General features: G+C 40.5%; 1 protein-coding gene across 1 annotated transcript in view; it reads left to right on the top strand.

The window, feature by feature from the left end:
* Positions 1–14,542, top strand: part of LOC110953978 (dystrophin) — a 197,865-nt gene that overhangs the window by 120,931 nt on the left and 62,392 nt on the right. Inside the window, 4 exon segments of the mRNA XM_022198233.2 lie at positions 474–742; positions 1,792–1,938; positions 6,992–7,070; positions 8,406–8,466. Of these exon segments, the coding sequence (XP_022053925.2) occupies positions 474–742; positions 1,792–1,938; positions 6,992–7,070; positions 8,406–8,466 (556 nt within the window).

A 14,542-nucleotide genomic window follows, 5' to 3' on the forward strand; every position in this document is an offset into this window, starting at 1 on the left:
AAAAACTAATTATAAAACACAGAATCAAGCCTTTTTTAAATGATCAACTGCATCATTTTAGGGAAGAAGTGATTTTAATCAGATTACACAGTTAGAAAAATTAGCCCCCTGTATCTCAATAGTGAGATGTTTGAGCAAATGAAGATTAGATTACTTTGTGGTTGAGAATCAGATATGAAATTATCTTAGACATTTCCCTCTAAATTGTACGCACATTTGGAAAACAACAATGACGCTGAAGAAGTAAAGGGTTCTGAAATAACAAAGAGCTAGATGAGTTCATATTTTGAATGCCTTAGCAGTGCAGTTGTTTGATTTTCTGAGGAGGAGGACTTCATTATATGTTTAAAAATTCTCCTCATCATTATTTGGTAGTGGGAAGATCACTGAGAACATGCTAAATAAGCCATAAACCTGTCTTTGTTGACAAAATAACACCTTTCTTGCCGTCTCTTTGTCTTCTCTACCTCCAGACCTCACCCCAGAGGAGAAGGCCCGAGGGTTGGCTCGGGCAATCCGCAAGCAGACAGGTGAGGTGATGGATCGGTGGGAGCGTCTGAAAGGACACGTGGGCGGCTGGCACAGTCAGGTGGAGCGAGCCTTGGAGCGACTCCAGGAGCTGCAGAGCTCCATGGACCAGCTCGACCTGCGGCTGACTCGTGCAGAGGAGGCCAAAGCTACCTGGCAGCCTGTGGGCGATCTGCTGATCGACTCTCTCCAGGACCACATCGATAAGACCATGGTGAGTCAGACGGAAAGCAGCGCTAATGTACCATAAACGTCAAGTCAGAACTTCCACGACCCGCTCCCTATTCTTTTTGTGACACTGATAACTGATGTACTCGGTTCAACTCTTCTTCAACAAATCACATCTTGTTGTTGTTTTACATGCAAAATCTTAGATAATGTCATTGAAAGCTTTCCCGTGAATCGTTGGTGGATTATAAATTACCGAGTCAACACCAATTTGATCAAGTAAATAGTATCCGCCAAAACTGTTCGTCCATGAAATGAAAAGTGTGGACAATATTGTGAGTGAGCCTTGGCTGAATTTTCACACAATCTCCACAGCCTCTCTGAGAACAAAATGCTGCCTGATTTGATGATGTACTCGGTTTGATGATTGCGTCTTGTTTGTTTGCAAATGCTGCTCATCAAATTTGAGGATGTCTTGTCCCAAAGAGACCTGGCTGAGGAACAAATATCATATTCTGTTTGCAAACAAAATATATCAACAGCATTTTTTTTATAAATGGAGCACAGAGGAGGAACAGTGGCAACTGAAAGAGCCAAGTCATGATTGACAGGTTATATGTGGAAGCACAAGGACTGCACTCATTTCACTGTCTGTTACACCTCAGATCTTAATGACTGTGTCTCTGTCATATGGACAGTCAGGCCAATTATACTTCTTAATATCTGTGTCATTTAGGGACCCACTTTAGATAAAACGTTCTTTTAATAGATTACATTACAGCTTTGGAATCACTTGTCTCCAATATGGGACACACAGTACAGAACATAGGCATTAATGTGATATCAACAGCCACAGTAGACTTTTAAAGCAAATTATAGCACAGCAAAGCTCAATTTAAAACTTGATTTCTCTCTAGTTGGAGATTATGAGGTCAAACATGAAAAAGATAAACAGCAATTATGATGAAACGGATGATAATCAACCTTCTGTGTGACAGAAACTCTATTTCTCTTTGTGGAAGCACAACAGTGATAATTGAAACATATTATGATTATCATCTTTCACTCTGCAACAACAATAAATTTTGCGTCCAGGCCTTCAGAGAGGAGGTCGCCCCGTTACGTCAGGATGTTCGGATCGTTAACGAGCTTTCTGCAGAGCTGACGCCGCTGGACATCCAGCTGTCGTCCACCGCCTCCAGACAACTGGACCAGCTCAACATGAGATGGAAACTCCTACAGGTAGTTTAAACCCTCCTGAATCATCTGCAGATGTTGGTGCAGCTGTGGTTTCCACTCACATTTTGTTATGTGAGGCTTTTGTCTTCCTTGAGCATTTTGTCCACGCCTGTCTAAGTTACTGCTCTTTCTTCCTGTTTTCTCATTCTCCCACCTGCCTGTGTTTTCGTCTCTGGATTTCTGTCTGTTCTCTGTTTATTCTCTCAGTTCCCCTCGCTGTGTGCCTTTTTTGCTTTATGTCAGCCAAATACACGAGGGACTGAGAGTTGTCCCTCTCCCTGTGTACCTGTTTTATTTGAACACAGCTCCATGTTCGACGCGACACTTTGTCTCTGCACATCAATGGACACCATTCTCACTGCACACCAGTCACATTCTTGGCTCTCTGTGCGCTTGATAGTCTTGGTCTGATCCACTGTGGGACTCGCTGAGTGTTTCTCAGAGTGGAGCATGTCTCAGCCCTAAAGGGAAAGCCGTGGAGAAGCCTGTACACAAGTCAACACAAAGAAAGAGAGCAGGAGTCGCTATGAATTAGGCAGTGAAATCTTTTCTCCCTGAGTTTGTAAGAGACTGACTGGTGGGAAATTCCTTGAGACACATTTCAGCCATCAATAAAGGTCAATTATCTTATTTTCTCTCTCTTTTTTTTGTTATTTTCCTCTTTGAATACGAGTTAAATTTTAGACTCTTTAGGGATTTGAACTGTTTCTTCCTTGTCTCTAGCTAATACAGAATAACCAGGGGAAAATGTTTGTTAATCAGATTGACTCTTAGGAATCTATCGACTGGTGTAGCCAGAGGTTGATACAGAGAAATGTTGTGTTCAAGTATTTCTCTTCTCAATGAGTGGTTCTTTGAACCTCTGAGATCTCTGGACAGGAATGCTTGTAGTGTCCAGTAGTAGGAGGACTGAATACAGATCAGACCTGAATACAGGTCAGCTGTGATCGTATCGATTTAAAGTACACTTTGACGTTGCAGATGGACTGCGATTTCAAAGACACTAATGCAAACTTTTTATTTTAATATAAACTATTTGATGTTTCATCCATATGCAACCACACAGCATCCGTTTCTGCTGATAAATTAGGTGGGAATGTGGGCAGAAAAAATAGCAGGAACCAGTTGTGTGTTGAGAAAAATGAAGTCCCGGAAAGAAGCCTAAAGTCATCTCTTTTTAACTGTGACACTGTGGCAGAGCAAAACTGGGTAGCTGGGCTAATTTGTCGCTTTGTGTACTGTACAGACACCCACGAACAGCCTTTTTGACCGGACAATGAATATAACACAAATACTGAGTCGGAGAAGGTCAGAGTTTCCTTGGATTGTACATTTTGTCCGCATCTTTTGCCCACTCTCTTTATTTCTTAAAGTCTGCAGGAACGCAGGACCTTCATTAAGAAGCCAGGTCCGACTGTGTAGTTTGATGATTTGGTGTTCGTATGCAGACAGCTGTCATCTTTCTTGCTGTGGCAGTATGAGCGCAACAGTCATTAGTGGCCAAAAAGAAACTGAGCTATTGGCCTTTCTGTGCGTATTTCCAGAATCTCAGCGTGGACATCTGTGATCTGGCTGCCGTAGCGCCTGAGGTACCACTGTGCATGTGCGAGTCTCTGTATTGCAGACTGCCAATACTGTCCTGCTAGTCAGACTAATGGAGCAAAGCAAACCCACAGCCACGTACAGCAGGACACAGGTGTACTGCCTCAGAGGTCAATACTCAGCTTTCAAAGGAGTGCAGCACGGAATGTTTGTGTGATTGATGGTTCAAAGCTGTGTGAAGCTTCACCTTTCTCTGAAGCCACTGCATGCAAAGGTGAACAAAGCAATTATTATGAGCAAACTAAACATTTGTTGTTAAAAAATAAATTGTAATAGATCACAATTAAGGTGACTGTTAGTAATAATTAAGGTATAAAGGAGAATGTGAGTAACATAAATCTATAGTGTCTTTGCATTGGATGATAATTAATATGCAATGAGACACGACCGGATTCTGTCATTATCCATTTTTCTGATCTGTGGGTTGAGGCTGAATAATTCATTGATTTTAAGTGGAAATTGCAATTTTAAGCAATGCAATTAGCAAATTGCAAAAGCTGCAGTATAGGACATACAAGGCATGCTATTAAATAATGAGACTAGTGCTGTGCTTGAACTTTCAGTCAGGGCAGATTGAAACTTTCAAGAGTTGTTTGCTTACCTGTTGATCAATATATACTGAGGTTCAGTCATGCAGGCCGTGGTTCTACTGATGCAATAGCCTCAGCTCCTACATTATCCACCCAACTCAAGGCTTTAACTTCTGTCTGTGATTTTACAAATTCATCCAATCATCCCTGTCTGACAGTCACACTTTTGATGGTACCTCATGTAGTAATGCCCCATTGCATGTTTTCAATCTATTGCACAGAGAATTAACCTGGCAATAGCCAGATTAATAATTGTGTAGTACTTGATAGTACTCCACAATATCAATCTGGGACCGCTCCATGTAAATCCGTTTGGAGGAAAGAGGCACGGCTTGGACAATGCAACAGTATGTCCCGCCTCTGACAGGTTTGTTTTTAGCCAATCGCGGGATCTTCACAACCAATTGGTAGATTAAACTCTTACCAAAACCCGTAGGTAAAAAAGCACAAACATCTTTACCATCCAGAAATGCGCAAAGAGCCTCTCGTTGTTCTTCCTTCAAAGAAGCGATAGGAGATTCAGCTAAAACTGACTTAATAGCAGCATCTACACGATCGTTGTCCTCCGTTGCCATGTTTGTTTTGATCTACTGGCGCTTGGTGTCGTCGTCACACCCGGATATCCCGCCCATTATCCCGCCCCACCCACGAATACTGCTGCGTGATTGGCCCGAACCAACTTGGTGCTGTACGAAAAGTGAAGGCGGGAGCGGAGCAAGATGGTTTCTTGAGAGATTTGTGAACTCACAAATATCGCGAGAAATCAACTTGCTGGCAAGGTTAACAGAGAATATTTTGTCAGAAAACTCACATTTCGATATTTTCCTCAAATTGCTCAACCTTGCTGGGCGTCATTTTAAACGTATTTCTGACTTTTCAACATCTCTCTCTTTTTGGTGTCTTAGTGCAGAGACACTGCTGCATTTATAATTCTGTTTGATTAAATTTTTTATCAAGTCACTCATACAAATTGTTTTCTAAACACAACAATTTCACTTTAATGACATTTCACTGGTCAAACTTGCTTGACATGTATCATCATATTTTTGTCTGTTTTGCTGTCAAAGAACTTTAGTTTAGGCCACATCTATTTACTGAGAAGACAGTCACCAGAGATCTGGATAATGTGTTTATCCATGCCTGTCACAATACACCAGATGCCGAATCTGTGACCTGATGCATGTTTTTACAGTATGCAACAGATGTGAGCGTACTCCTATGCAATATCACTGAAATGTCAAAGATGATTCAGACTTGGGCCACCTCCCAATAACTGAGAGGTTAAACAGAAGTCTAAGTTAAACAGAAGGATATTTTTTTTGTGATCATTAAAAAACAAAAACTCAACAAGGACTATACTGAAAATGGTGAGTAAACCTGTGATTTCCAATTAGCCTAATTCCATCAGCATGGTTCTAAAATGCTGTGTGAACATCTGAACTTCCTAGTTGTTGGACCTAGGACCATTAATCAGAGCTGTAGCGGTCGTCTTCCTAAAATAACGTCACCGACATTGTACTATTTGCACCATCGATCTCTGAAAAACAGACAGGTAAGTGCTTCAGACTTGGCAAAGGAGTTATCAGTGGAAATTGGAGTTTCTGTAAAAGGTCCGCCACGAGAAAGATGTTGCATAATGTCAAACTCTATGGACAACATCCAATAAAAAGCTCCCTTGCTCACTGTTTGGTAGAAAACTGCAAGAGGATATGTTGCTAGAGAATATGAAAAGAAGCCTGATGGACATTGGGAGCACATTATTTGGTCAGATAAGACCAGATGGGGTCCACAAAGTTAGTTGTGACCCTTTGTCAAGACTACCACAGTGATGCATAGCCCTGACAGTGAACTACAAAGGTGAGAGTGTGATCACATAGAGATGCATGAGTGTAAAAGGTGTAAGGGGCAATGGATGGCTGTGGATAAACCGAAATGCTGTCTGACAAGATGACTCTGTCTGCAAAAACTTGGCAAAATTCCAGCCTGATTACAATCCAAAGCACTCTGCCAAAATCACACAAGAGATTTTAAACAAAAGAGGAAAATTATGACCTGGACAAGAATGGCATCTGACTTGAATCCAACAGTACACTTCTGGGGTATTTTATAAAGAAAGGTAGAGCAACACAAGCCCTCAAGAAAAGAGCAGCTGAAGAAATTTGGTATCCTCCATATTGACAAGGACTGAGCTTGTCTTCTAAAATAAAACTTAACACACAAGGTATCAAAAAATGAAGATTTTTGAGTACCAGTAATGAAAGATGTACAGACTTTTGTTTCATTGAGTTGCTACTGTGGTGAATGCATTGTTAATATAGTAAATTTAAACTGTAATTTTTTTATTTTCCATATTTTATATTTTCAACAAGTTGACATTTCAATGATATTGCATAGGGTTGCACTTATACCGCATGCTTAAAGTTTGTTTTGTACTCTGTTACTTGTAATTGTAACCTTTGAAATGCTTGAGAGTGTAGTAATACACTGACTGCTGCTTAGGAGTGTACATTTAAGCTCATTCAATTAGTTGCAGTGTGTGTGTGCATGATAGAAACCATGTGGGGACAAATTCACCTCAGTTCAGTGAATTCAAACACACTCAGCTGCGCTTTGTAAATGTCTTGAATTAATATATATATTACCTGTAAACCCATTCAAGGTATTATATTGTATATTTTTACACCTCTAAAAAGTTTCTTGAGTCAGAGTTTTACAGAAAATCCGCTTCTAACTTAATTGCGCTGAAATTGAATTCATTCCAACCATGACGCCAGGTCCAGCCACTGTGAAGTTCTGTGCTCCGTGAGCGAAGCTTTGTAGCCCACAGCTGACTGTTCTCTCCGCTGTGTGTGGTCATTGTACAGGTGGCAGTGGAGGACAGACTGAAACTCCTTCAGGAAGCCCACAGAGACTTCGGCCCCTCCTCGCAGCATTTCCTCTCCAGTGAGTACGGAGCCAATTACCTCTCTCAGGGAATTAGACATTCTTGGCGATTTGGTTTGTTTCTCCGCAGCTACAGAGTGGCACATCCTCAGAACTGTTCTCATCTTGCCGTCTTTAGTTGTACGCTTCACAGGCACGCATGCTCAGTAGAAAGGTGCACATGCATACTCATGCACACAGTTTGCAGACTGGGCACTTTAATCTTGAATAATGCAAGGCTTAATTACAGCTCTCCAGTGCCTCTCCCCCTCTTCCTCCCTCTTTAGAGTGGTCATTAGCAGAACAGAGAGCATCAGAGACAAAGCTGGTGTGAAAGACAAATGCAGGAGTGTGAACATTAAACAAAGCAGCCAGTCTCTCGCTGCCTGTCTCTCTCTCTCTTTCGTCATTTTCTGTAATCACACGGCCATTAGTGCTCTTCCTGCTTCACCTGGTTTGCTTTGCTGGACGTCAGACACTGGCACAAAATGGATGGATGGCGTGTGATTCCGAGCAGGTGGTAGCCTCGGCGGCCATGCTGTGTCACCAACAGACATGAATTTACAAAATAAGCGCCTGTGAGAGCTCAGCCACTGCACCAGACAAAACACAGCTCAGTCGCTTCTTTCATCTTCCTGGCACTGTGACACTATCTACTCCATCACACATTCGCTCTCATTACACTAGTAGCTTAATATTCCCTCAGGGATCAATAAAGTACTGCGTCCTTATCTCGCCCTATTCATCTCATATATCTCCCAATCTCGCTTAATCTCTTTCTCTTACTGTCTTTTCATCTCTCTATCTGAGTGTAGAGCTGTGTCAAGGAGGAGGGAAAGTGGGAGGGCGATAAATCAAGCAACATTTCTGCTTCTTATTGCTCTTGAGAGCTTCTCGAGTCTTAGATTTGGCTGGCTTTCACACTTTATCAGCTTGTCATTTTCAACGTTTCCCTGTCCAGTCAATATTTATTATCTTGTTTGTGCCCACGAAGATCAGCATAAACCTGAGCACGGTGTTCATTTTTCTCAAAAGTTTTTCTTCCATTTATAAACTTTTTTTTTTCCCATGCCCTATTGTCTCCGTCCTCTCTCTCTGTGCCGAAACAACAATATCCATTTACTTTCCCTCCCTTAATTTCATGCTTTGTAAGAGTCTTCCTTATATAGCTAGATTATGTTATTATGGAAGTGTTAGATGTAAGAATTATTTCAAGTCAAGCCCCAAACGCTAAAAGGATTACTCTACTGCATGGTAAAATTGTGCTGTTTATTAAGATGGCGTTTCCATTTTAACTACTTGACTTGTTGTCTCTCCCCTCATCTCTCCTTTATCTTTGTCTCTCTCTGTCTGCAGCCTCTGTACAGCTCCCCTGGCAACGTGCTGTTTCACAGAATAAGGTTCCTTACTACATCAAGTAAGTGGAGCAAAATGGCTTTGATAGCAATCAATGTGCCTGTATTAATGTATGCATGTGTCTGTGTGTGTTGGTTTGCAGTCAGGATATTGCTTGTAGGAATTCGGTAAAAATAATTAAAAACCCTTTCTTTTATTTGAATTAAGTATTCATCTCCACCTCCAGTAACAACTCCACCAGCATTTTTGGCATCTTATGTTTAAAAAAAATCACCAAAATGACACTTTTTATCAGAGCAAGAAGATGTAAAAAAGAGAAAGAATTGTCTTGTTTCCAACTTTCATACACTTCTTAAACTAATCAAGTGTGACATGCAATTGCGTCAGGAAAATGACCAAATCTATGCCTAAAATTCTGTGAAAAATACAAAAGTGGAGTAAAATTATGTTTTTGAAGTTTAGAAATGCTCAGAGCTGAATTTGAAATAACCTCATATGCTGCCTGGAAGCGAATTGCAGTCTCCTCAATTTTCTGTATAATTTAGAGCTCAGCCTTCTAGTGACCTTTTCACCCCATAAATGGTCATGGAGCCATTGTTCCATGTTTTTCTGTGCACGCACATAATTTATTCTTCTTTCACTTCAGGATCTTCAGTCTGCCAATTTGCTCCGTCTGTAAATTAGCATTCAGTCAGTTTCACCTCCACATTTCTCATTCAGTTCAACATTAGAAACTTCTTTTTGAATAGATAATACCTGGCTGAATCCCAGGACAGCTTCCCGCACCAACAGTGCTAACAGTGACTGTAATGACTTCAGCTTGACGTCTTGCTTCCCATTCTAATTTTTGCCAAATCAGGCCTGTTTCTGTTTAAACAGGCAGAGAGAAGATCTGTGCTGTAGCAGCCAGGACAGCTCCTCTACTGCTCAGTAAATGTCAGTCACAAAGTGTGAAGGACCTCATTATCCAGAAATCATGTAACCGTGTATCAGGAAACTGCTGCCTAACCAAACCCGAATTCACCCTTTTTTTTTTTGTTTTTTGCTGGCAGTTCGAAAAATCTTTGGGTAGCAGTTTTAGCTATCTTTTATAAATTATGCTGTCTTTGCTTGCGTCTCAGGTTTCTGTTAGAATACTGTTACTGCCTGACTTTGTTATTTAGGATGATAAAATGAGCGTATTTTTTGATGGCTGGCCCCATGAATCATCCTGTGCCCTGAGTCGAAATGTCATGGTCTCAGTTAAAATTGTCAAATGGCCATTACAAAAATAAGAAAAACTACTTGTACCATTGTCCAGAGCGCAACCTTCAATAAAAGCTTCTGCTATAAAGATTTATAGATCTGATCTTGTCCCAGTAAAAAGAAGAATATCTCCAAATGTTCTGATACAACCATTTTACAAAGCATTTATATTTCTGTTTAATATCTTCACAGTTTCTGCTAGTGGAGTCTTTAACTAGCTGGATATGGGTAATTTATGATTTTGGGGTATAGTTTGGACAGTTTCTAAAAACCCTTGTTTGATGGCAGCACTTTAATAATGTAATCAGCTTGTTAAGGCATCCAATCCTTGCTTTTCCAATGCTTTTGTTTAATAGCTGAATGGGATACAATGCAGTAATGAAACACAATACAAAAGCAAATTAGATCCAAAAATAGATTAAAGATACAGGTACAGATAGCAATATTCACAATAGAAGTAGACCACAACACATACAACCCGAATATTAGGATGCACCTTCGTTATGATTTATTCAATTTCAAAAAAACAGAAACAAGGAAATGCAATGACAACAAAATAAATTGTCACATTAACCCTCTGAACCCCAAGTAGTTTCTAGGTGTCTTCTTCTTGTACGACATTTTTTGCAGCAATATAAAGTTCTAAACCTCTGTGGAAACAATAAAACTATGGATAGAAGTACAGAGAACTTTCATTTTTATGTTTTGTTGTGCAGGATAACAAAGCTATAATGCCGTAAATCATAAAGAAAATTGAGAGAAATAGTGGAAATATACGGTGACTATACATGCTATTGAAATTGTCCTACAAATACTTGTTTCCCATCTGCTCTGCGTAAACACAGTTTGCAGTTCAGCCCAGTTCTGAATTTTAGTCTTGTGACTGTCAGTCAATATTGGCTTCATAGTTGCACTAATGAGCCACAGAATTTTTTGCAGGGTCTAGTCGGTGCAGTTTTTGGCCTACCACATCAAGAACTGCAAGAAACTCTTGACAGTTCTTTTTGCTGTTTCTGGCTGTGATAAATGGTGCAATTAAATAAAAAAAAACATGCCTTTCAAACCCTCCAGTGGGTTTTGGGGTTCAGGGAGTTGAACAAATCATGGATCTTCCTGTATTTTCAAAAATGTATTCTCTTACAGTCAAATAGAGAACACTATTCTCTCCGTTTTAAAGTTGCCACAATTAATATCTATACTGTCGTCAAGGGGGAAAATAGGATTCAGACAAAGAAAGAAGGCTAGCGACACCTGCGCTGTGTTTGGGCCTGAAGCTTGGCACTAGAGTGGGATCACAGATGAAAGCCAGACAGCCAGCGACTCAGAGGGCAGGCTTATAACTTTAGAGTCAACAACAGCCTGTGATCACAGATGTGCCCAGCCAATGAACCTGCATCCGCCCACTCACACAAACAAAGCACATGTGCACAAAGGCTTCAGCACTAAACAATACAGTCAAATTCATTTAGAGACATATGTAGTGACGCTCACCTTCAAGCTGCCAAGAAAACGCTTACACACCCAAAGATGCAGATGAACTCCAAACTCAAACCCGCTGTCCAAATACAGACGGGCTCATTGTGAACACACCATATGCTCTGCGGATCCCTCTAGGTTGGCAGGACCAGGTTTTTTCTTTCCAATGCGGCTCTTATAGCAACCCTAAATTGCTTCTCAGAAAGGGGAGAAAAAATTCAGTCCTTCAGCTTTTTGCTGCAGTGTGTGGCTTTTCCTTCATTTTGAAAATGAAGATAGCCTGCAGTACACTTTTCTCCCTTCCTTCACACACAAATACACAAGCAGGCTTGCACACACTCATGAAAACCCCACTTAATTGGCTGTTTGATCTGAACTCTAAATCCATCTCCAGGACTAATCACAGGTTGCTTTCAGGACTGTGACATCCTTGGGACATGCGCGTCACTCTTTGACACATTCATTTCCCCAAACTCCTCTTCCATCTCCTCTCATGCGCTGCATCTTTTCTTCAGGCTGACAAAGGGCTCCTGATTAAAACTGCGGCTTGTCCACCCCCTGTAGTGAAGAGTTCAATTGACGTATTTAGGGAAAATCAAACGGCTTCACACAAATTCCACACGCGCTACTGTTTAAAAGTTTGGGATCACCCAGACAATTTCATGTTTTCCATGAAAACTCACTTTAATTCATGTGCTAACATACCGGCACAAGGGTTTTCTAACCATTAATGAGCCTTTCAACACCATTAGCTAACACAATGTAGCATTAGAACACAGGAGTGATGGTTGCTGGAAATGTTCTTCTGTACCCCTATGGAGATATTCCATTAAAAATCAACTGTTTCCAGATATTTTCCAGTCATTTACCACATTAACAATGTCCACACTGCATTTCTGATTCATTGAATGTTATCTTCATTGATAAAAGCTGCTTTTCTTTCAAAAATAGGGACATTTCTAAGTGACCCCAAACTTTTGAACGGTGGTGTGTGCTGCCTGATGCTGGATTTGCTGTCCCATTTTGGGGACACTTTGCCAGAGTTGTAGGCTTATGCAGCTTCTGGGCTTTCTGAGAGGAAATATAGTGAGATTGCATCTGTGCAAAGATTAGAGAGAGTCCCTCCACGTTCCAAGGCTTTTTGTAGTCGTGCTGTCTGTGTTTTTGATGGGAGGCATTTGACATCGTGCATTAGTGCGTGTGTGGTTGTATGTCGCAGAAAAGGCAGCCATTATGTCTAATTTAAGACATTTTCAATAGGAATTCCAAACAGTTTGAACTGTAACTCAAAAGCAGAATGCTGTTTTTGCAGGGAAGGAGGGGGTTACTTTTTTTTAAAAGCAAAAAAGAGGCAGAGGAGGAGCAGTGAAAGCCGGAGAAAGACAGAAGATGTCAGGTGGTGAATGCAGGCACGTATCAGCTGTCACAGACACTTGGTGATAAGCCTGGCAGGCTGCTGTCAGTAAAAGAAAAGTTCCTGAAATCTTCCTCTTGCTTACTCAGACATTTCACTAATTCTGTCTCTTTGGGTATCCAGATACGCTAGCGATCATTCATCTGCAGACTCATGATTATTCATGGCAGCCTCTAAATGTGTGACAGTGACAAACTCCCACCAGCAAAGGAAATGTTGTGCAGAAGTGCTTGGCCGGTCTGCTACCACAAGTTTTTTTTTTGGTCCTGGTGGATATATTCCAGAAGAAATTTGTTATTTACATGTTCTGTTGTTATATTCCCCAGAGGCAGTATTTAATACTTTGTCTATTTGTAGGACAGAAGGAAAGAGTAGTGAGAAATTGTGGTTATGGTTAATTATAGAGCAGCAGAAAAGAATTGAGTAATTAGCAGAACCACTTTAACCTTCAATGAGACTCTGAGCAGCCAGAAATGGCAATGTTGCAAAGAAAACGTCAAAGGAAACGGCAATTATTTTTGATAAGCGGAATTCCTATTGTGCTGATGTGTTATTCTGAGAGGGTCAGACCATTCACTTCTCCTGAATAGCTTCAGCTGCTTTGCTTGCCTGGTCAGGCAGAAATCTCATAAAAACCTCTTGTAAAAGGTTATTTTTTCTCTCGCGTTACCCTAGTGGCTACAAAAACTTCATCTTTTTCTCCCTGCTGCAGTATCGCCTCCTGTGACCCCATTTGATTTGTTGATGCTTATTCTGAGATGTCATTTAATGACTTTTGTGAAGGAAAATGTCACATGCATTGCACAAGACCCAAGTGGTTTCATCTCCAGACTCCCTCGCTCACTCTGGCTCGTTCTTTCTAACGCCTGCCAAATCAGGAAACCAGTACTTCTGATTATAGGACAATTTAATTGCCACGTTTCTATTTTAATTTGCTTTTAATTTGATGCAAATGAGAAGCCATTTTCTGCTGTGGAGCCTAAATGTCAAAAAAAATCTGAAAGAGCACGCATTATCAATCAAGTGAATTCTCACATTTGCAAAGCTTGAAAGAGGAATTAATGGTTGGACTTGACTAATGATTTTCAGTTCGCTCAGCTTAAATCTAGTCCAGTGACAAGTTCAGTGTCTCTACAAAGTTTTGATGCAGCCACATGTGTCCAGTCAAATGTTGTAGAGACTTTAAGCTTCAGTTGAGATGTGCTGTTTCATTTTTTGGATGCATTTGGATTGTTTGTGATTGTTTGATGGTGGAGTAATCAAGTTCTTCCTGAAAGTTGGTTAAAGCATTTAACCATTTTAAAGCCAGTAATGAAAAGTGGCTGATTCAATTTGTAGGCTATTGTGGGTTCATTTTAGTTGTAAATTAAAATATAACATTTTTATATGGACAATGAAAAGACAAAGTTGACACAAAATAGGTATTAGACTACACACGTGGACAAAATTGTTGGTACCCCTCAGTTAAAGAAGGAAAAACCCACAATTCTCACTGAAATCACTTGAAACTCACAAAAGTAACAATAAATAAAAATTTATTGAAAATTAAATAATCAAAATCAGCCATCACTTTTGAATTGTTGATTAACATAATTATTTAAAAAAACAAACTAATGAAACAGGCCTGGACAAAAATGATGGTACCCATAACTTAATATTTTGTTGCACAACCTTTTGAGGCAATCACTGCAATTAAACGATTTCTGTATTTGTCAATGAGCGTTCTGCAGCTGTCAACAGGTATTTTGGCCCACTCCTCATGAGCAAACAGCTCCAGTTGTCTCAGGTTTGATGGGTGTCTTCTCCAAATGGCATGTTTCAGCTCCTTCCACATATGTTCAATGGGATTCAGATCTGGGCTCATAGAAGGCCACTTTAGAATAGTCCAACGCTTTTCTCTCAGCCATTCTTGGGTGTTTTTGGCTGTGTGTTTTGGATCGTTGTCCTGTTGGAAGACCCATGACCTGCGACTGAGACCAAGCTTTCTGACACTAGGCAGCAC

This window comes from Acanthochromis polyacanthus, chromosome 16 (assembly GCF_021347895.1).
Source record: "Acanthochromis polyacanthus isolate Apoly-LR-REF ecotype Palm Island chromosome 16, KAUST_Apoly_ChrSc, whole genome shotgun sequence".
Lineage (NCBI taxonomy): Eukaryota > Metazoa > Chordata > Actinopteri > Pomacentridae > Acanthochromis > Acanthochromis polyacanthus.